Consider the following 20,005-nt stretch of genomic DNA (forward strand, 5'->3'; position numbering starts at 1 on the left):
TATTAGTCACAGCACCTCCTCTCCTGTTATGACATCAGCAGTGTTATAGGAATACATAGTAGACGTGTTTCTGATAATACAATCAAAGCTTACGTGATAAAATCCCTTTTATGTAGGGAGCGCCGCCTTCCATCTGCCCATCACTTCCAACAACTTCCTGGATTCCCAGTGTGCTTTGTGGCTCTTCCCCCGCTGATTGATGTGATGCGATCTCCATTTCTCAAGACTACATCTCCCATCATGCATTGCTTCCGGCAGGCAATGGTGATGTTACATTGTTCAGATGTTGAGTTGTAGTTCAGAAGGCTCTGTGTGAGAGGTGACACCAGGAAGTTCATCATTTACAGTGCTGCGTGCATTGTGTCAGTGCATTGAGGAAGTCCGTCCTATGGGCGTATCTAATAGGAAACTTCTAGACGGATCTGGTTATTAGGAGCGGGACAGAACTTGTGGAAATTATGGATTTGGTTTTAGTTTCTGACCAGAGATGCCCTTTAATGTGTCCAAATCTCGGTTCCGCAGAGTGAAGAGCACAGTGAAGACGCCCTGGCGGATCATGTGACCTCCCTGATGTCCCGCCCAGCTGTATCCCGCCCCTTTGTTGTGACATTCAGACAGACCGGAGTAGGTGGAGCCCAGACCTCAGGTATTGCCTGCGGACCTGTACACGTGATTGCTGATGTGTAGTTACATGTGCACCTCCGTGTCCCCCTCACAAAGCCCAACTGCATATTCGGTTTTAATTGGGTGCAAACTAAAGGTGTGCCAAGGCTTACAGAAAGCAGCTGCAGGAGAAAAGCATGCTCACTGCCTCCATGTTTTACAGATGGACCCTTGTTCTCTGTGCGGAAGCAGTGGTCTCTCTGCTGGGGTCTGACACACCCCAGTGCTAGAGCAATCCAATCAGCAAAGCTCGTGCTCCTTGCTGATTGGAGAGTTCTGACTCGGCAGGAAGCATGCCAGACCTCTGCGGAGAGACTACTGCTTTCACACACTGTAGATCAGGCTTATGCAAACTCCAGCTGTGATTAAAACAAATCCCACCATGCATCTGCTGCTGGGAGTCATATCTGTGGTTGTCAGTCTTGCAATGCCTGATTGGATTTGTAGTTGCCGCACAGCTGGAGGGGCGGAGTTTGCCCACCCCTGCTCTAGATGGTCCCTAGAAGGAAGCCAATCTTCACTTTTTGTTTCAGGTCCACTTTAAGTCACTGAAAAGTGTATCTCCTGCTGAGGTGCATCGGAACTAAAAGCGAAAAGCCCCCTGCCCTACACTGCTTCCTCCCTCTCCGTGTGGAAGCAGTGGTCTCTCTGCTGTGGTCTGCCACACCCCTTGCTGTTGCAAGGTTAGAGGTCTCCAATTAGCGAAGCTCATGCTCCCCACTGATTGTAGAGTTATAGGTCTGACCTCTGCAGAGAGACCACTGCTTCCACACACTAGCTGTTCCAGAGAAAAGAGCAAATGTTCACTTTTTTGTAGTTTCTGTATCCTGCACTGTGATTAGCTGCGTACAACTGACAGTTCAAACCGAGCTAGGGTCATTCCAGCAGCTATCATGTACAAGAAAGTGGCTTTGCATGTGCACGGTTCAGCCGTGGCAGCCAATAAAATTTGAGGAAATGGGCGTGGCCAGAAAGGTAGAAAATGATATGAAGGAGGATTTGATGGTCGCAGATTCCCCTTTGTATGTATTAGGAGCTCATTGATGACACGTTCTCTTCTCATTACTTGCTATCGATTGGCTGATACTTTGTTTCCTACTCCAGCGGCGGCTCAGCTCACCCGATTCACGCGAGGCGACAGAGAATACGTTACCCGCATCCCGTCCCCTCCCACGCTGACCTGTCTGCAGCTGGAGGAAGTGGAGCCCCGCCTCTTGTGTCAGCTGATCAGAGAGCGCCGGTCATGTGACTGCTAGATCCGCACGCATTCCAGATGTTTATGTTCTTGTAAATTGATCAGAAATTCTATTAAATGTTTATTTTTGTTATAAATAATTATTGATTCTTTGTCAATAAAGATCTAATATATTTACAGAGAATTCCATTTTAGCACGTGTTATATTTCCTATATGCTGATAAACCCTAACATTATGACCACCCGCCTAATATGGAGAAGGTCCCCCTTTGCTGCAAAAACAGCTCTTACCCATCAAGGTCTGGACACCACTAGACCTCTGAAGGTACGCTGTGGTATGGACACCACTAGACCTCTGAAGGTATGCTGTGGTATGGACTCCACTAGACCTCTGAAGGTATGCTGTGGTATGGACTCCACTAGACCTTGGAAGGTATGCTGTGGTATGGACTCGACTAGACCTCGGAAGGTACGCTGTGGTATGGACACCACTAGACCTCGGAAGGTACGCTGTGGTATGGACACCACTAGACCTCGGAAGGTACGCTGTGGTATGGACACCACTAGACCTCGGAAGGTACGCTGTGGTATGGACACCACTAGACCTCGGAAGGTACGCTGTGGTATGGACACCACTAGACCTCGGAAGGTACGCTGTGGTATGGACACCACTAGACCTCGGAAGGTACGCTGTGGTATGGACACCACTAGACCTCGGAAGGTACGCTGTGGTATGGACACCACTAGACCTCGGAAGGTACGCTGTGGTATGGACACCACTAGACCTCGGAAGGTACGCTGTGGTATGGACACCACTAGACCTCGGAAGGTACGCTGTGGTATGGACACCACTAGACCTCGGAAGGTACGCTGTGGTATGGACACCACTAGACCTCGGAAGGTACGCTGTGGTATGGACACCACTAGACCTCGGAAGGTACGCTGTGGTATGGACACCACTAGACCTCGGAAGGTACGCTGTGGTATGGACACCACTAGACCTCGGAAGGTACGCTGTGGTATGGACACCACTAGACCTCGGAAGGTACGCTGTGGTATGGACACCACTAGACCTCGGAAGGTACGCTGTGGTATGGACACCACTAGACCTCGGAAGGTACGCTGTGGTATGGACACCACTAGACCTCTGAAGGTATGCCATGGTATGGACTCCACTAGACCTCAGAAGGTATGCTGTGGTATGGACACCACTAGAGCTCTGAAGGTACGCTGTGGTATGGACTCCACTAGACCACTGAAGGTACGCTGTGGTATGGACACCACTAGACCTCGGAAGGTACGCTGTGGTATGGACACCACTAGACCTCTGAAGGTATGCCATGGTATGGACTCCACTAGACCTCAGAAGGTATGCTGTGGTATGGACACCACTAGACCTCTGAAGGTATGCTGTGGTATGGACTCCACTAGACCTCTGAGGTACGCTGTGATATGGACACTACTAGACCTCCGAAGGTATGCTGTGGTATGGACACCACTAGACCTCTGAAGGTATGCTGTGGTATGGACACCACTAGACCTCTGAAGGTATGCTGTGGTATGGACACCACTAGACCTCTGAAGGTATGCTGTGGTATGGACACCACTAGACCTCTGAAGGTATGCTGTGGTATGGACACCACTAGACCTCTGAAGGTATGCTGTGGTATGGACACCACTAGACCTCTGAAGGTATGCTGTGGTATGGACACCACTAGACCTCTGAAGGTATGCTGTGGTATGGACACCACTAGACCTCTGAAGGTATGCTGTGGTATGGACACCACTAGACCTCTGAAGGTATGCTGTGGTATGGACACCACTAGACCTCTGAAGGTATGCTGTGGTATGGACACCACTAGACCTCTGAAGGTATGCTGTGGTATGGACACCACTAGACCTCTGAAGGTATGCTGTGGTATGGACACCACTAGACCTCTGAAGGTATGCTGTGGTATGGACACCACTAGACCTCTGAAGGTATGCTGTGGTATGGACACCACTAGACCTCTGAAGGTATGCTGTGGTATGGACACCACTAGACCTCTGAAGGTATGCTGTGGTATGGACACCACTAGACCTCTGAAGGTATGCTGTGGTATGGACACCACTAGACCTCTGAAGGTATGCTGTGGTATGGACACCACTAGACCTCTGAAGGTATGCTGTGGTATGGACACCACTAGACCTCTGAAGGTATGCTGTGGTATGGACACCACTAGACCTCTGAAGGTATGCTGTGGTATGGACACCACTAGACCTCTGAAGGTATGCTGTGGTATGGACACCACTAGACCTCTGAAGGTATGCTGTGGTATGGACACCACTAGACCTCTGAAGGTATGCTGTGGTATGGACACCACTAGACCTCTGAAGGTATGCTGTGGTATGGACACCACTAGACCTCTGAAGGTATGCTGTGGTATGGACACCACTAGACCTCTGAAGGTATGCTGTGGTATGGACACCACTAGACCTCTGAAGGTATGCTGTGGTATGGACACCACTAGACCTCTGAAGGTATGCTGTGGTATGGACACCACTAGACCTCTGAAGGTATGCTGTGGTATGGACACCACTAGACCTCTGAAGGTATGCTGTGGTATGGACACCACTAGACCTCTGAAGGTATGCTGTGGTATGGACACCACTAGACCTCTGAAGGTATGCTGTGGTATGGACACCACTAGACCTCTGAAGGTATGCTGTGGTATGGACACCACTAGACCTCTGAAGGTATGCTGTGGTATGGACACCACTAGACCTCTGAAGGTATGCTGTGGTATGGACACCACTAGACCTCTGAAGGTATGCTGTGGTATGGACACCACTAGACCTCTGAAGGTATGCTGTGGTATGGACACCACTAGACCTCTGAAGGTATGCTGTGGTATGGACACCACTAGACCTCTGAAGGTATGCTGTGGTATGGACTCCACTAGACCTCGGAAGGTATGCTGTGGTATCTGACACCCATGTACCTCTTATAAAGGGAAGATGAAGCAAAGGCTTGGCAGGAATAACTGACTCAACATTTGTAAGGAATAAAAAAAACAACGGATCTTTATTTACAAAAATTGTACGAACAGCGGACAACGACACGTTGACCAGCAGCCCTAAAGAACGTAAAGCGTTCCCTTCCCCCGACTTTCACGAGAGGATAAATTAGAAGAGTTTACAAAAATATATATAGGGAAAATAAACATTCATCCTGATCCCTTTCATCCTTCAAAATGGCGGCCAGGTCAGGCCGTTGCACTTTTCCTTTGTATCCCACGACGATAACACTTAGAGGTTCTGTGAGACCCACACTGAGGATTGTGGAAATCCACTGCGACTGAATCGGAGCGGAGGAGAGGGGAAATGTCCACGCCAGTTCATCTTCCCCCGCTTCCCGGCGGCACTGCGTGGGCGATCCGGACGTTCCGTCGAGTGAATTGCTTGTGGCAATATTGTGTATAAGGCAGCTTAGGATTGTCACTGATGAGCTCAGAAGCAAGGAGGCCTCTCAGCTGCCAGTTGCTTTAGCTTTGTTATCTTGTCCCCGCTCTGTGCACTCGCCTCCCTCTTCCATCATTATGGAGAGGTCCAAGTCTTCTTCATAAGGAGGAGCATCTGGAGAGCAGCCTGTGCAGGACTGGAGGAGAGACAATTTATTATTAAACAGCTGAAACCAATAAAACGCTTCAAGCGGACATTGCAATAGTATACTAGATCTGCCTATAACACCCAGACCCCCGTCCTAGGTAAAATTCACCTGCGACATGTATACCTTACCCCATCTTCCACCTGTGGCGCCTAGGCAAGGTCACGTCACACAAAATCTCACACGATTTATCTACTAAGCATTAGGGATGCACCGATACCGAGTACTTGTACTCATCCATATGCTCCGATACCAGAACTTCCGATTAGAGGAAGATTTTCTCTGACCGGCAGTGCCATGGGGGGGTGGGGGGGCATACAGACAGCTTTTCCTGCAATCGGGAAGCCGGGCAGCGAGTATGGACCCGCCTTCCAGCTTCTTGATTGGCTGGGAAGCTGTCCACCCACGCTCACTGTCCACCCGCAAGGTCTGGCTTTTAAAGTCCACCAAATTCTCAGATAAGCTTTCCTCTGCATTAAGGGGTCACCCCGTCTCCATTGGGGGAAGTTTCTCAATCTTTGTGGATGCTTTTGACAGCTTCAATCTCAGATGCAGGAGTGTGAGGGGTGGTCTTTCCAGGGTCACAAACTGGAGGTTAGAAACCAAGGATGGGGGCAGTAAGTGAAACTCCAAACTTCCTATATCATCACACAGATTAACAGAGTTATATAAACCCCAAAAGATCGGTTCCACGGGTTCTACTCCAGTCTGTCCATCTGGAAAGTTAGGACTCGGGACGTGTGGAAAGTTAGGACTCGGGACGTGTGGAAAGTTAGGACTCGGGACGTGTGGAAAGTTAGGACTCGGGACGTGTGGAAAGTTCGGACTTTATGTTTTCATCAATGGACCAAGAAGAATATGGAAATTTTTGTACTCGCCATAACATCATTTTCTTGGAGTCCCTTCAAGAGACACAATTACTGCCCCTGTGTGTTTATGATCATGCTCTCAGTACTGCTCTACTACAACCATGAGACATGCTTATAGAGGGAAAGGTTATCCTGGGCTGGCCTACAGTTTTATTGTTTGTTATTGTCCAGTAGGTGGCAGTATAACCTGAAAGTTAGGATTTCCTGTGTCCCTCAATGGATTTTCTTATGGTACTTAATTAATAATACTGATTACTTGTGGAATGAGTACAGTAGTTCCCCTTTCATTTCTGGAGTATAAACCATGCAATATATATCACAGATGTTCTCTGCCATTCATACATATGTATACACTCACAGTGATATTGATGACATGGGGTAATCGTCCCCTTCTGACCCAGCTATGAACCTCCCCCAGCTCCCTCTTCTGCTCCTCGCTGAACCTGGGCTGGTTTCTCTGGAGTTGCTTGAGCTTCTCCCGATCTTCCTGAAGGACACTTTCCATGTCTCTGTGAAGGGACAACAATGAACCTTAAATGTGGCAAAAATCAACTGAGATCAATTCTAGAACAGGCCAAAGACCTTATTCTTAGATGACATTTCTAGGATTCTAACCTAGTTGGAATCTGGTAGGACATCATCACTTCATGGTCGGTGTTGGCCATTAGTAGCCAGAGTGGGTCCTGTATGACGTAGCTGATCACCTTCCTCTCGGCCTCTTCCCTCTCGGCCATTTTAACCCTCAAATCTGTCTCCGATGAATCGATACTCCCAAAATACTTGCTGGTGTTGCTGCTCTCGCTGCTCCCTGAGTGAGAAGAAAAAGGACGGATGGTTACAATGTGGACCAGGAAGGACTGAACTGTTAAAAAGCCAAACAAATGGCAAAACGCCAACATTTCAGCTGAATTACACTTCACTTGATGACATTGGTCCGTTTCATTCACAGGTACCAGTGTTATCTCTCGGGTCATCAACAGATGAAAACAAATAAAACAGATATCTTACCGGTGCCGCATGCGGAAGTGCTTCCTCCATTAGAGCCCATTGAACCGGAAACGGCAGAGCCAGAGCAGGAATCTTCTTGGAGGAGGAGATCCAGAAAATCGCTAGAGCTAGAGAGAGCATCGTGATGTGACGAGGATTCCTGATTATCACCCTGGAGATGGGGAGGAATAAGACGATATTTGTACTCACCGTAAAATCCTTTTTTTTGGAGATCATTGAGGGACACAGGAAGTCTTCAACCTTCAGGTTATAATGCCGCCTACAGCAGGAAGGACACTGGCAAACACAAGAACTGTAGACCAGCCCAGGATAACCCCTTCTAATACCAGCATGCCTCAGTTGTTTTCAGAGTGCACCTTCACAGGAAAGGGTGGAACCCAATCCTCGAGACCATAAGCCTGAATGATGGTCTGCCTGAGCCACCTAGAGATGGTGGTACAAGAAGCCGGTGCACCCTTATAAGGTCCATCTGGGACTACATAAGGCAGGGATGGGACTACATAAGGCAGGGATGGGACTACATAAGGCAGGGATGGGACTACATAAGGCAGGGATGGCCAAACTGTGCCCCTCCAGCTGTGGTGGAACTACGAATCCCATGAGGCTTTGCAAGATTCTCACAGCCACAGACATGACTCCCGGAGAGAGATGCTTCATGGGATTTGTAGTTTCACCACAGCTGGAGGGCCAGAGTCTGGCCATCCTTGACATAAGGGGAATCGGTCTTCCTGTAGGAAGCAGTGGCTGAGTGATGGACTCTTGCAGCCCAAGCCACATTCAGACAATGAAGGGAAACAGAAATGAATTAGCCTCTAACACAGCAGAGCTGCAGCAAAGACATCCATCCTCTTAGGACACTAGTAAAGACTGAGACATGCTGGTAGTGGGAGGAGTTAGCCTGGGCCGGCCTACAGTTGTTTTTATTTTTCAGTGTCCAGTCCTTGTGTATGTGGCAGCATAACCCGAAGATTAGAGAATTCCAGGGTCCCTCAATGGATGAGAAGGAAAACAGGACAATAGGTAAGTGATGCAAGCAGATGCAGTGGCGAGGTACAGAAAAGGTTATCAGAAGATGGTACAGGACATACAGATGTAGCTACATAGAGACAAAGTGCAGGTAAACCCTAACCATGAACTTCTCTCAAGTGCTCCCTTTTAGTCTGCTAAACATAAAATTAAGTGTTTTATCTATTGATGATTAGTGTAAAAAATACCCAGAAGTCCAGTAAGCTGATAACTTAGCGTGCTCTCTGTACTGACTGTTATTTGTTCCCAGTTCTCTCTGTACCTCCAGGAGCAAGTGTTCTCTTATCCTAAATGTCCTAGGGTGATAATACAGCTCCTCCATAGACAAATGTGACATAGAGTTATCACTCTCGGACAGGAAGTTACTGGCAGGATCACCAGGTAAAGATGAAGGAGGAGGGCATAATAGAGTGGTATAAGCACAGCAACAAGATGGAGCAGCCTGTGATATTTGGGCCATGTAAGATGGAGGGGCTTGTGATACTGGGGCCATGTAAGATGGAGGGGCTTGGGATATTGGGGCCATGTAAGATGGAGCAGCCTGTAATACTGGGGCCGTGTAAGATGGAGCGGCTTGTGATATTGGGGCCATGTACGATAGAGCGGCTTGTGATATTAGGGCCGTGTAAGATGGAGGGGCTTGTGATATTGGGGCCATGTACGATAGAGCGGCTTGTGATATTAGGGCCGTGTAAGATGGAGGGGCTTGTGATATTGGGGCCATGTACGATAGAGCGGCTTGTGATATTAGGGCCGTGTAAGATGGAGGGGCTTGTGATATTGGGGCCATGTACGATAGAGCGGCTTGTGATATTAGGGCCGTGTAAGATGGAGGGGCTTGTGATATTGGGGCCATGTACGATAGAGCGGCTTGTGATATTAGGGCCGTGTAAGATGGAGGGGCTTGTGATATTGGGGCCATGTACGATAGAGCGGCTTGTGATATTAGGGCCGTGTAAGATGGAGGGGCTTGTGATATTGGGGCCATGTACGATAGAGCGGCTTGTGATATTAGGGCCGTGTAAGATGGAGGGGCTTGTGATATTGGGGCCATGTACGATAGAGCGGCTTGTGATATTAGGGCCGTGTAAGATGGAGGGGCTTGTGATATTGGGGCCATGTACGATAGAGCGGCTTGTGATATTAGGGCCGTGTAAGATGGAGGGGCTTGTGATATTGGGGCCATGTACGATAGAGCGGCTTGTGATATTAGGGCCGTGTAAGATGGAGGGGCTTGTGATATTGGGGCCATGTACGATAGAGCGGCTTGTGATATTAGGGCCGTGTAAGATGGAGGGGCTTGTGATATTGGGGCCATGTACGATAGAGCGGCTTGTGATATTAGGGCCGTGTAAGATGGAGGGGCTTGTGATATTGGGGCCATGTACGATAGAGCGGCTTGTGATATTAGGGCCGTGTAAGATGGAGGGGCTTGTGATATTGGGGCCATGTACGATAGAGCGGCTTGTGATATTAGGGCCGTGTAAGATGGAGGGGCTTGTGATATTGGGGCCATGTACGATAGAGCGGCTTGTGATATTAGGGCCGTGTAAGATGGAGGGGCTTGTGATATTGGGGCCATGTACGATAGAGCGGCTTGTGATATTAGGGCCGTGTAAGATGGAGGGGCTTGTGATATTGGGGCCATGTACGATAGAGCGGCTTGTGATATTAGGGCCGTGTAAGATGGAGGGGCTTGTGATATTGGGGCCATGTACGATAGAGCGGCTTGTGATATTAGGGCCGTGTAAGATGGAGGGGCTTGTGATATTGGGGCCATGTACGATAGAGCGGCTTGTGATATTAGGGCCGTGTAAGATGGAGGGGCTTGTGATATTGGGGCCATGTACGATAGAGCGGCTTGTGATATTAGGGCCGTGTAAGATGGAGGGGCTTGTGATATTGGGGCCATGTACGATAGAGCGGCTTGTGATATTAGGGCCGTGTAAGATGGAGGGGCTTGTGATATTGGGGCCATGTACGATAGAGCGGCTTGTGATATTAGGGCCGTGTAAGATGGAGGGGCTTGTGATATTGGGGCCATGTAAGATGGAGCAGCCTGTAATACTGGGGCCGTGTAAGATGGAGCGGCTTGTGATATTGGGGCCATGTACGATAGAGCGGCTTGTGATATTAGGGCCGTGTAAGATGGAGGGGCTTGTGATATTGGGGCCATGTAAGATGGAGGGGCTTGTGATATTGGGGCCATGTAAGATGGAGGGGCTTGTGATATAGGGGCCATGTAAGATTTATAATGGGGTTGATGGACACAGAATGACAAGATGGTCATGGCAATGACAGCGATGAAGAGTACAGTAGAAGGCGTGTGTACATCTAATAATAATGTGGAGGAAGCAGTTAAACATAAAAATAATCACCATGCAGTTCTCTTGCTGTCTGTCATCTTCTCCAGGTCCTGTCCCCGGGTTGGGTCCCCTGGCTGTGAAATTACCAGGGGCTGCTCCTCCTTCCTCTTCTAGCTCCCCTCCGGGTCCTCCTCCTCCGGCATTAGTTTGCGGTAGCTCCTCCATCTGCAGCAGGTCAAGCTGTAGCGGAGAGCTGCATCGTGACGGGAAGAGCCGCTGGGGTGGGGAAGAGGAACGGGGAGGAGGGGGGCAGGGGGCCACAGGGGGAGGAGGAGCTGGTGCCGGAGGAGGAGCTTCAGAAGCTTGTGTGGGTGCTTCAGCGTTGGGATTAAAAGTAGGAAACCCTGAAACCCCAGGAAAGAATGGTGTCGCCACAGGGGGAGGTTGGAAGAGATAGTTGGGGAGTACGAGGGCAACAATGGGTGTGACAAGAGGGTAACTAGGGAGGGACGGGGCTGGTTCAGGAGCAGGAGGCCGGGGAGAGAACATAGGGAGGGGGTAACCAGGGATAACTGGGGGAGGAGGAAGGAGAGGAGCCTCTGGGTGGTTGGTCATTGGCATGGAAGTGGGTGACAAAGGTTTGCCTTGCTTTGGCCGCTTGGCTTTGGATTTTCGACTTTTGCCCCGGTGGCCGCCATTATTTGTACCCTCCCGCGATGGGGGAGCAGGATTGCTGGCAGAGCTGTGGTGGTGTTGGTGGGATCGCGAGGGTTTAGTTCCTGTGTGGAAGAATATTAAATGAATTAAATATTCAAACATGACCATATAACAAGAACCCATATCTGAAAACATCTAAGCAATTCATAACCAAAATACCACGATTGGATGGCTATAAAGGGCAATTCACACTTTCCAGGCTTAGTATCACTTTAAATCATTCAGCATAGACTCCGGTGACATCCTGTCTGCCCCAGTAGAGAATGAGAATGGCACATGCTTTTAAATCTTTATAGTAAGGGAAAGGGTGATGGGAAGGATGAAGGGAGGTGATGGGAAGGGAGGTGATGGGAAGGGGAAGGGAGGTGATGGGAAGGATGAAGGGAAGTTATGGGAAGGGGAAGGATGGTGATGGGATGGGTGATGTGAAGGGGAGGGATGATGGGGAGAAGGTGATAAGAAGGGGAATGGCAATGGGGAGGGGTGATGGGAAGGGGAGGGGTTGAAGGGAAGAAGAGAGGTGATGGGGAGGGAAGATAGTAAAAAAAGAAGGGTGATGGGAAGTAGAGGGGTGATAGGAAGGAAAGGAATGATGGGAAAAAGAAGGGTGATGGGAAGGAGAGGAATGATGGGAAAAAGAAGGGTGATGGGAAGTAGAGGGGTGATGGGAAGGGGAGGGTTGAGACCCATAAGTTGAACATCTCGAAATAAGTGGAGGGCCGCTCAGAAGTGGCAAGGAGCTTTGAGAGGTTCAAGAAAAGCAACTGGGACCCAACCTTCTGTAGACATCACTTTGCCGGATTATATAATGTAGGTAAAGCCACAGGACAAGGACACCACGCTGATATATTTACACTTGTCATACCTCAGTATATTATTACATTTATTTTTGGGCTCCTGTTACCAGACCTGTGCTCAGCCCCCCATCCTGAAGTTGCCTTGGAAAGCAACTCTAGAACAAAATTGGCAAAACACTGCCCCCCTGATAAGAAGACAGTATTTACCGAGCTGCCAAATGCCTCTGTAAGAGAAGCCGCCACCTGAAAACTGTTTAGAATCTGACACTACCGGACGTGCCAATTTTCTGGTCCCCCGCTGTGCTCTGTGGTTCCCCCTGCCGCCCTCTATGATAATACAGGGCCCATCGGATGGAACCCCTAAGCACAGAAGGGGACCAGGAGAGCGACATTCCCGGAAATGTCCGATTCTGGAGGATCTTTGGCCGGTGGTTTTTCTGTGTCTGGCGGTGTCGGCAACGGAATAGGCAAATACCAAACAACTTTTTTTTTTTTAAGGGAACATTCTTTTGGCAAAAAGGAGAACATAAGGACATCGAAAACCAGAGACAAACTGAAAGCTAAAAACATAGAGAGGGGGAACTGACCTCTGGGCCCCCGCTGGCTCTGCTCTTCCAATGCTCCTGCAGGAACGGGGTCGAACACCCGCAACTGGCTGAGGTTGTGGACGCGAGTTAAGAACGCTTGTTCCTCCCGTTGGGTGTGGGCGGAGAGGACTTCCTTGGTCAGCCCCAGCGGTCGTAGTGGCGGCGGTGGGGCCGCAGGGCATGATGATTCCTCCAAAGACACCATTTCAGCTGTGGGAAGAAAAACACAACATTTTCTGCATTAGTTCCCGTGATCAGAGCTGAGAATTCCATATTTATTATCGGCTTTGCTACTTGTACATATGGGAGGGGCAAACAAGGCAGAAAACACACTGATTGCACTAAAAAGCTTTTCGTTTGTAAACTGCGCTCCAATTAAACATGGCAGGTTAGCGTTGCTTGGTGGAAACAGCTGTACGAGTATCTGAGAATGGTCATCAGGGGGGGTCATCATGTATCAGTATCATCATTTTCTGACTGGCCCCCCAAATCTGAGCACACATAATCCCTAGGTCTCTACAATAGCGCGTCCGGAAGTTGACTCAGTTACAGGTTCATCCTCACCGGCCAATATACTCCAAAAAGATACATGCAACGCACTTCGATATCCTCCCCTCGCTTCGAGGAAGTCACATCAACCGCCTGAGCTCCTCCTGCTGACAAGTTTCACTCTTTATTGGGCTTAGTGTTGTGAGCAGATGTGTTCTCTGGTTCTTGCACTACTGCAGCCCCCCACCCCCACACTGCTTGGGCAATAAAAGGAGCTTGCACAGAACCACATGGCAAGGGGCAGCAGCCCCGCTCAGAAGCACCATGGAAGTTCTGCTGAATCTCAGCACACGGGATTATAATAAGAACTCCTATGAAGGTACACAGAGCGGACCCACTAACTGGAGCTTTGGGTTCTTGGTTGTCTGGATTCAACTGTTCAAATGACACACAGAGCTGATATTCTAAATAAAAAGTTAACACAACAGAATACACTCCTTAACATTTTTCTACATTTGTTGCCAATTGTGATTCCGGTGTAGTGCAAGACAACCGAAGAATATTGGGAAAAGTAGGAACAGAAAAATAAAATGGCTACAAGGAATGTTTGGAGGCTGCATTCGTTTAAATTTTTTAGGCTTCTTTTCTCGATCCTGCCAGTAACATACCGCCGCCTGTCCTAGGGTGACAACGCTCACTTAGGCCCCATTCACACTTGGCGATTCGCAAATCGCGCGTTTGCTGCGCTATTTGCATTTTGCGCGATATCAAATGCTTGCATTGAAAAGCATTGAATCGCGGCAAAATCCGCTCCAAAAAGGGTCCTGCTGTAGCGACACATGACCCGCGACAGCAGGACCCTTTGCTCCATTGCCAAGCATTGGAGAGCGATACCGCGCGGTAAATAGCCGCGATATCGCGGGAATTACCGTGCGATAAATCGCTCAGTGTGAACGGGGCCTTACTGTACTGTATCTTTTAAGTAGCAGCGTTGTCACCCTAGGGCCGGAAGTGGTTTAGGACTACATAACAACTCCGTCTCTTCTCTTGGCCATAACAAAGGGTGACGTGTTCTGTGGTCCTGACAATACGTGCTAATTGGCTCCTGGCCGTTCACAAAATGAAGGCTGCGGATGTGTGTTTTGTGATCGGTCTGGAGCAGAGGGAGGTGAAGACTAGTGCTGGGGTCTATAAGACCTGCAGAGGTTAATGTCCAGACTGTCCCCTAGTAGTAGAGCATGAAGATTTGCAGCATAGGGAACAAAGCGTTCATGGCAGGCGGTGGCTTTTGAGTCTTCAGCTTCTTTAACCCTAGTAAGCTTATTGGGCCCCAAGTTGGGCTTTAAGAAAAAAAAAAAAAAAAAGAAGTAGAAAATACTCACCTTACCTTCTAGCAGGCTTTCCCAGGAAGGGGGACATCACTGGGCCTTCTCATGGAATTCTGGGAAAGCTAAGGAACCCAAGTCCTGCACCAATGTAGAGTACAGGAGTGCACTCCTATGGGATTTGGGGTACTCAGCTTTGCCAGGACCCTGGAGAAGGCCCAGTGATGTCACCTTAGTCTACAGCAGGGGTGCCCACAAGGTCGATCGCCATGTCCTCTCCTCCTGCCGCTTCTCTGGATCCCCGCTGCTCTCCCCAGCGGGGATGCGAGAAGAAGAGAAGGAACCGGACGAGCGGGGGAGGGCGGAGGACAGAGCCGCTGTCACAGAACTAATGCAGAGCGGTGAGGAGAGAGAGAGAGAGAGAGAGAGAGAGAGAGAGACGCTCGGCCAGGATCTGACAGCCGGCGCCTCTCTCTCCCCTCACTGGGGACACGTACTGTAGTACTATGTGTGTCCCCAGTTATAAATGAATGAACAGGAGGTGATTTACATCACGTCCCGTGTTCATGCATGAGTTTCTCAATGGGGAGAAGCACTCTGTACAGAGGCTCCTCCCCATTCAGAAACAGCTTGATAGTAAAATATTTTCTGAATGAATGGGAAGCCTCTGTGCTTTCCATTCATTTAGAATAGAGGCTGCAGAAAAAGAGATTGAGGACTTTGTGTCCTCAATTTCTTTTTCTATTTTAAAAGGGAAATATCAAGGGGCTTTTTAGACACCTAACATTTCCCCGAAGCCCCCCCAAGAGTAAAAAAAAAAAAAATTACGTAAATTTAAAAAAAATAAAAATAAATAATGAAAATATTTTTCCTTGCCTCAGGCGCAAAAGTAGCTGGCTAAGGCTATGCTCCTGTGGTGCTCGTGCGGCTGAATGTGTCAGACAAGACGAAAAATAGTGGGCGCCCCTGGTCTACAGGATGCAGTCAGATGACGGGGTATAGGGGTGAGTATTGTTTCATTTTCCTGCTTCTATATATTTTTTTTAATTTAAAGAGACCCTGTCACCAACTGAAAACACTGCAGGTAAAAGCACAGAAAAACCAAGTATTTGAAATGCTTTCTTGCAGCCGTTCTCTATCCCATAAATTATTTTTCATTTACTTGCAATGTAAAATTTGGACTTGCCGGAAAATGTGACGAGCGAATTCCCTCGCACAGTCCTATACTATAGAGCGTCACTGGGGTGACAGCTCTGAGTCTGCTGGGGATTCTGGCATCGCATCCAAAATGGCGGCACTGAGCTGCAGCCTCACGGATTTTACACACGAAAGGCTTCTACAGAAAATCTTTTGGGAAGATTGTTGTTGAAATTAGTACAAGACCAGGTGCACTCGGCAGAAGACAGGAGCAGAACTGGAGCACTCAGTAGAAGACCCGGAGCACTCAGTAGTAGAAGACTGTAGCAGAACCGGAGCACTCAGTGGAAGACCCAAAGCACTCAGTGGAAGACCCGGAACATTCAGTGGAAGACCCGGAGCATTCAGTGGAAGACAGATGAAGACCCGGCGCACTCAGTAGAAGACAGGAGCACTCAGTAGAAGACCAGGAGCACTCAGTAGAAGACCAGGAGCACTCAGTAGAAGACAGGAGGATACCCGGAGCACTCAGTAGAAGACCAGGAGCACTCAGTAGACGACCCGGAGCACTCAGTAGAAGACCCGGAGCACTCAGTAGAAGACCCGGAGCACTCAGTAGAAGATCCGGAGCACTCAGTAGAAGACAAGAGCAGACCCGGAGCACTCAGTAGAAGGCAGGAGCACTCAGTAGAAGGCAGGAGCACTCATTAGAAGGCAGGAGCAGACCCGGAGCACTCAGTAGAAGATCCGGAGCACTCAGTAGAAGACAAGAGAAGACCCGGAGCACTCAGTAGAAGGCAGGAGCACTCAGTAGAAGACCCGGAGCACTCAGTAGAAGACGAGGAGCACTCAGTAGAAGACCAGGAGCACTCAGTAGAAGACAGGAGGATACCCGGAGCACTCAGTAGAAGACCAGGAGCACTCAGAAGAAGGCAGGAACAGACCCAGAGCACTCAGTAGAAGACCTGAAGGAGAACCAGAGCACTTCATAGAAGACCCAGAGGAGAACCAGAGCACTTCATAGAAGACCCAGAGGAGAACCAGAGCACTTAGTAGAAGACCCAGAGGAGAACCAGAGCACTCAGTAGAAAACCAGGAGCACTCAGTAGAAGGCAGGAGCAGACCCGGAGCACTCAGTAGAAGGCAGGAGCAGACCCAGAGCACTCAATAGAAGACCCGGAGGAGAACCAGAGCACTCAGTAGAAGACAGGAGAACTCAGTAGAAGACAGGAGCAGACCTGGAGCACTCAGTAGAAGACCCGGAGCACTCAGTAGAAGACCTGGAGCAGACCCGGAGAACTCAGTAGAAGTCAGGAGCAGACCCAGAGCACTCAGTAGAAGATCCGGAGCACTCAGTAGAAGACAAGAGCAGACCCGGAGCACTCAGTAGAAGGCAGGAGCACTCAGTAGAAGGCAGGAGCTGACCCGGAGCATTCAGTAGAAGATCCGGAGCACTCAGTAGAAGACAAGAGCAGACCCGGAGCACTCAGTAGAAGGCAGGAGCACTCAGTAGAAGGCAGGAGCACTCAGTAGAAGGCAGGAGCACTCAGTAGAAGTCAGGAGCAGACCCAGAGAACTCAGTAGAAGTCAGGACCAGACCCAGAGCACTCAGTAGAAGACAGGAGCAGACCCGGAGCACTCAGTAGAAGACAGGAGCAGACCCGGAGCACTCAGTAGAAGACAGGAGCAGACCGGAGCACTCAGGAGCAAACCCGGAGCACTCAGTAGAAGATCCGGAGCACTCAGTAGAAGATCCGCAGCAGACCCGTAGAAGACCGGGAGCACTCAGTTTATAGACCTGGGGCATGACTTTGGTGCCAGGGTCTAGCCACACCCATGATAAAAAGGTAGTAAGAGTTGAGTTCAATATTGATCTCATATGTTTTTATTATTTACAACCCTTTGATATCAATTATTAGAATACTTTGAGGTATAATTTTTTATGTGTCATCTTTTTATAGTTGAATAGGTTTTATTGAACATATATACAAGTCATAAGAAAAAGAACGAGTAACTCAGTGTATTCAGATCAGAATGTGACCGGAGCATGCAGTAGAAGAGCAGGAGCACTCAGTAGAAGCCAAGAGCAGACCCGGAGCACTCAGTAGAAGGCAGGAGCACTCAGTAGAAGGCAGGAGCACTCAGTAGAAGTCAGGAGCAGACCCAGAGAACTCAGTAGAAGTCAGGACCAGACCCAGAGCACTCAGTAGAAGACAGGAGCAGACCCGGAGCACTCAGTAGAAGACAGGAGCAGACCCGGAGCACTCAGTAGAAGACAGGAGCAGACCGGAGCACTCAGGAGCAAACCCGGAGCACTCAGTAGAAGATCCGGAGCACTCAGTAGAAGATCCGCAGCAGACCCGTAGAAGACCGGGAGCACTCAGTTTATAGACCTGGGGCATGACTTTGGTGCCAGGGTCTAGCCACACCCATGATAAAAAGGTAGTAAGAGTTGAGTTCAATATTGATCTCATATGTTTTTATTATTTACAACCCTTTGATATCAATTATTAGAATACTTTGAGGTATAATTTTTTATGTGTCATCTTTTTATAGTTGAATAGGTTTTATTGAACATATATACAAGTCATAAGAAAAAGAACGAGTAACTCAGTGTATTCAGATCAGAATGTGAGTAAATGCTTTAAGCACGTTGCAGCCAAAAAAATACAATATTGAGCTCACAGCTCACAGATAACAATAAATGCAGATAAGAGGAAAAAAAAGGAGGAAAAAAAAGAGGATAAAAAATTAAAGGGGGAAAAAAATGAAATAGGGAAGGAAAGAGAAGGGGAGGGTAGGCCCAGGCAGTCTAAATAGAAAATAATAATGGAGGTAAGTACAGGATAAAGGTGACAGTGGTATAGTTAGCTCTGTAAGTCATTGGAGTCTAGAAAATGAATCCATAAGGACCATGGGGTAGAGAAGCGCTGTAGAATGTCAGTGGCAAGGAGTTCTTCTAGCCGCATGATTTAATTAATGTTGCTAAGCCACAGAGATAATGAAGGGGTAGTAGATGTCTTCCAAAATGCGGGGATAACCTGGCGAGCTGCAGCTAAAAAAATGCCTCAACAGAATCCGCTTTTGAGTTTTCCTAGATCCCGGTAAAAGGGATAACGGAGCAATTTCAGCAGATGGCACCAGAGAATCTCCATATAACTTAATATAGAAATTATAATGTAAATAAGTTGCCTCTCCACATCGACCAACAAATATCAGAGGTAGCTGGAAAGATACGATGTAGAGAGGCCGGGTCACGGTACCATCTAGAAATAATCTTGTAATTTGTCTCCATAGCTAGATATAGAGGATTTATGTGTGAAGTAGAAAATGGTATCCCAGTCAGTCTCTGACATGGTGCGGGATAAGTCATCATGCCAAGCAATTGGTCATAATGTTTAAGATGAAGCATCCCATAAAGCAATGATGCGTGTCGTGGCGGTTTCCCAGACGGCGAGTCAAATCTCTGTGTACAAGATTAGTACAATGTAAAGTTTTACAAAAGAGAGAGTTGCTACCCAGAAAGCCAACTGAAGAGCGAGTCGAAGTAATCAATGTGCCCGCGGACGGATGTACAAAATCTCTGGCTAAGGGCCAAGTCTTGCACGTATACCCTCCTAAAGAGGAGACGGCAATACTCACTGGTAAAGAGGGGTTTTCAAATGGAGGAGTCAGGGGGACTAGGAGTGATGGAGAGATAAAGATCCCGGGTAGAGTGCCAAACACAGAGCACTCAGGAGCAAACCCGGAGCACTCAGTAGAAGATCCGGAGCACTCAGTAGAAGATCCGCAGCAGACCCGTAGAAGACCGGGAGCACTCAGTTTATAGACCTGGGGCATGACTTTGGTGCCAGGGTCTAGCCACACCAGGAGCACTCAGGAGCAAACCCGGAGCACTCAGTAGAAGATCCGGAGCACTCAGTAGAAGATCCGCAGCAGACCCGTAGAAGACCGGGAGCACTCAGTTTATAGACCTGGGGCATGACTTTGGTGCCAGGGTCTAGCCACACCCATGATAAAAAGGTAGTAAGAGTTGAGTTCAATATTGATCTCATATGTTTTTATTATTTACAACCCTTTGATATCAATTATTAGAATACTTTGAGGTATAATTTTTTATGTGTCATCTTTTTATAGTTGAATAGGTTTTATTGAACATATATACAAGTCATAAGAAAAAGAACGAGTAACTCAGTGTATTCAGATCAGAATGTGAGTAAATGCTTTAAGCACGTTGCAG

General features: G+C 48.5%; 2 protein-coding genes across 2 annotated transcripts in view; one reads left to right on the forward strand and one right to left on the reverse strand.

Moving 5' to 3' along the window:
• The window catches only part of CTC1 (CTS telomere maintenance complex component 1), a 28,290-nt gene extending 26,301 nt beyond the window's left edge, over positions 1 to 1,989 (forward strand). The window contains exons 23-24 of the mRNA XM_018564799.1: positions 523 to 669; positions 1,779 to 1,989. Coding sequence (XP_018420301.1) covers positions 523 to 669; positions 1,779 to 1,919 — 288 coding nt within the window. The 3' untranslated portion in view covers positions 1,920 to 1,989. The remainder of the gene's footprint in view (positions 1 to 522; positions 670 to 1,778) is intronic.
• A 3,251-nt stretch (positions 1,990 to 5,240) lies between these two features.
• PER1 (period circadian clock 1) overlaps positions 5,241 to 20,005 on the reverse strand; it is a 34,452-nt gene continuing 19,687 nt past the window's right edge. The window contains exons 17-22 of the mRNA XM_018564816.1: positions 12,815 to 13,024; positions 10,786 to 11,492; positions 7,382 to 7,532; positions 6,989 to 7,181; positions 6,732 to 6,882; positions 5,241 to 5,495 (exon numbers count right to left, since the gene is read on the reverse strand). Coding sequence (XP_018420318.1) covers positions 5,367 to 5,495; positions 6,732 to 6,882; positions 6,989 to 7,181; positions 7,382 to 7,532; positions 10,786 to 11,492; positions 12,815 to 13,024 — 1,541 coding nt within the window. The 3' untranslated portion in view covers positions 5,241 to 5,366. The remainder of the gene's footprint in view (positions 5,496 to 6,731; positions 6,883 to 6,988; positions 7,182 to 7,381; positions 7,533 to 10,785; positions 11,493 to 12,814; positions 13,025 to 20,005) is intronic.

The sequence above is a fragment of the Nanorana parkeri genome, unplaced genomic scaffold (assembly GCF_000935625.1).
Source record: "Nanorana parkeri isolate BGI_ZX_2015 unplaced genomic scaffold, ASM93562v1 scaffold784, whole genome shotgun sequence".
Taxonomy (NCBI): domain Eukaryota; kingdom Metazoa; phylum Chordata; class Amphibia; order Anura; family Dicroglossidae; genus Nanorana; species Nanorana parkeri.